Raw genomic sequence first — 2,283 nt, 5'->3', positions numbered from 1 at the left:
GCCTCAGTGCCGGCCTCCGGATCGGGCTCTCCTCCCGCGGGCTGTGCTCCGGGTTCCTGGGCCGCCCCCTCCACCTTGGTGCCCTTGCTCGCCTGGCACCCCATCTCACGTGGGGGGCACAGGGCCCGGCGCTCCGGGCCGTTCTGAGGGTCTGGGCTGCGGCTGCAGGGCCAGAGTTAAATAACCCTTCGGCAGAGCACTGTTGAAAGAGAGAGGGCTGGGTTTCTATGGTCACAGGGAGAGGCCAAGTCTAATCTGCATAATTAACCCCTTACCCCCATCTGTGGGGTGGGTGGGGCCCCGAAGACGGGCCTTCCGGCCAACCCAGCCGGTTCCCATTCATCTCACAGGAAGAATTCCCTTTGTTTACCCCCAATTTCTTTACACATTGTAAGCCTCCACCTAGTTACCTGTCAACGGCAACCTGGGCCTCCGCCCGCAATGAAAACCCTGTTACTGCGCAACTGGCTGTGACCTTCTTCCATGGCCGGGGTCACATTCAGTTCCAGAACTCACAGACCCCCCGCTTGGAGACCATCCCTCACCTCTGAATGCCAGCTCCACCCAGTGGTAAAGAATCGGAGTCTTGAGACCACAGACGCCAGGGGTTACCCAAACACGTAATTGAAGGAAATAGCAAGCAGCGTGCTACCCTGTGTCAAGCAAAGTGTACATTCGTTATCTCGCTTAGTCCTCACACAAACCAGAAGAGGCAGGTTTTGTTATTTAAACATCACTTAACGGATGGAGGCAATGAGACGCAGAGACAGTGAGTAATTTATGTAAGGCAGTTACTACCAGCCAGCAGGAGCTGGGATTTGAACCCAAGTCATCTGGATGCCAGCCTCTCTATCACTGTGCTAATGGTATCTATTTTTTATTTTTTTTAAATATTTATTTATTTACTTGAGAGAGAGAGACAGACAGAATGCGAGTGGGGGAGGTACAGAGAGAGAGGGAGACACAATTTGAAACAGGCTCCAGGTTCTGAGCTGTCAGCACAGAGCCTGATGCTGGGCTTGAACTCATGAATCATGAGATCATGACCTGAGCTGAAGTCAGAAGCTCAACAGACTGAGCCACCCAGGCGCCCCTGTTTATTTATTTTTGAGAGAAATTGAGACAGAGCATGAGTAGGGAAGGGGCTGAAACAGAGGGAGACACAGAATCCGAAGCAGGCTCCAGGCTCTGAGCCGTGGGCTCATCTCACTTATGAACTGTGAGATCATGACCTGAGCTGAAGTCCGGTGCTTAGCTGACTGTGCCACCCAGGCGCTCCAAATCATATCTATTTTAAAGACTCCATCAGGTCATCTTCACACACCATCCTAGTCATCAGTTTGTAAACCAGTCGTTGCTTTTTAATCTGAGACACACAGGTAAAGGTTTTCAAAGCGATGAGTTTTGGGGGTGATGGTGGAGTGGTCCGAACCCCATGGCCAAGAGACAATTCTTGAAGAAGCCTTTGATGCATAACAGTGACTTTATTAAAGCTTGGGGACAGGACCTGTGGACAGGAAGAGCTGCACTGGTAACCGATTATATACTGTAAGGTTGGGAGGGGTCAGTGATAGAGTAAGTCTCTAAGGAATTTTGCAAGCAAGGTTTCAGGACCCTGAGGGGCTAGCTGTTGTTAGGAAAATGCTGTTTATTACCGTTTTTTAAAACCTCAGTCACAAGACCCTTCAGATGTACATCAAGGGGCCATCAGCTTGGAGTATGATTGCCAGCATATATCCTGGGGAGTTGAGATAAAGGAAGTTTCCAAAGAAATTTTTATATGTTAAAGTAGACTTATAGGATTCTGGGGTGGGGGGAGGGAAAATGTTAAGCTGAGATTCCCTTTTGCCCCCAGCAAAGTTCATCATGGAGGCAGTTGAGCTCCTAGAGGAAGGTCACTCTGCCGGTTTCAAGGACTTCTCAGTGGGCTATAGGCAGTAAGGGAATTTTAATTTTTCATCTGCCTTTTTTCCCACATCACCATGGCAAGCACTTAAACCCCTTTCCTTTGTCTTTGGGTAGCCAGGAGTGTCCACAGAATATCACACACATCCCACCTCTGGGGGAGGTGGGGGCGGGGCGTGAGGTGCTGTCATCCTGTATTTTGCCCTCAGCTTGCCCCACACTCCCTCATCAAAAGCTGTGAGTGAATGATCTCACACGTAATGCTTCTTGAGTGAAGTCTCACATGATATGGAACTGAAGTTAACCACTCCAGTGTTTTATATGTTTTTTAAGTTTATTTATTTTTGAGAGCCAGACAGAGCAAGCAGGGGCAGGGGG

The 2,283-nt window shown here is 49.7% G+C and overlaps 1 protein-coding gene across 1 annotated transcript in view; it reads left to right on the top strand.

The window, feature by feature from the left end:
* Positions 1-1,866: 1,866 nt before the first annotated feature.
* LOC144220931 (uncharacterized) overlaps positions 1,867-2,283 on the top strand; it is an 11,483-nt gene continuing 11,066 nt past the window's right edge. The window contains exon 1 of the mRNA XM_077751290.1: positions 1,867-1,937. Coding sequence (XP_077607416.1) covers positions 1,867-1,937 — 71 coding nt within the window. The remainder of the gene's footprint in view (positions 1,938-2,283) is intronic.

The sequence above is a fragment of the Crocuta crocuta genome, unplaced genomic scaffold, assembly GCF_008692635.1.
Source record: "Crocuta crocuta isolate KB4526 unplaced genomic scaffold, BGI_CrCroc_1.0 scaffold124, whole genome shotgun sequence".
Taxonomy (NCBI): Eukaryota; Metazoa; Chordata; class Mammalia; order Carnivora; family Hyaenidae; genus Crocuta; species Crocuta crocuta.
The sequence above is the reverse complement of the archived record's forward strand: the minus strand, read 5'-3'. Positions and strand labels throughout refer to the sequence as shown.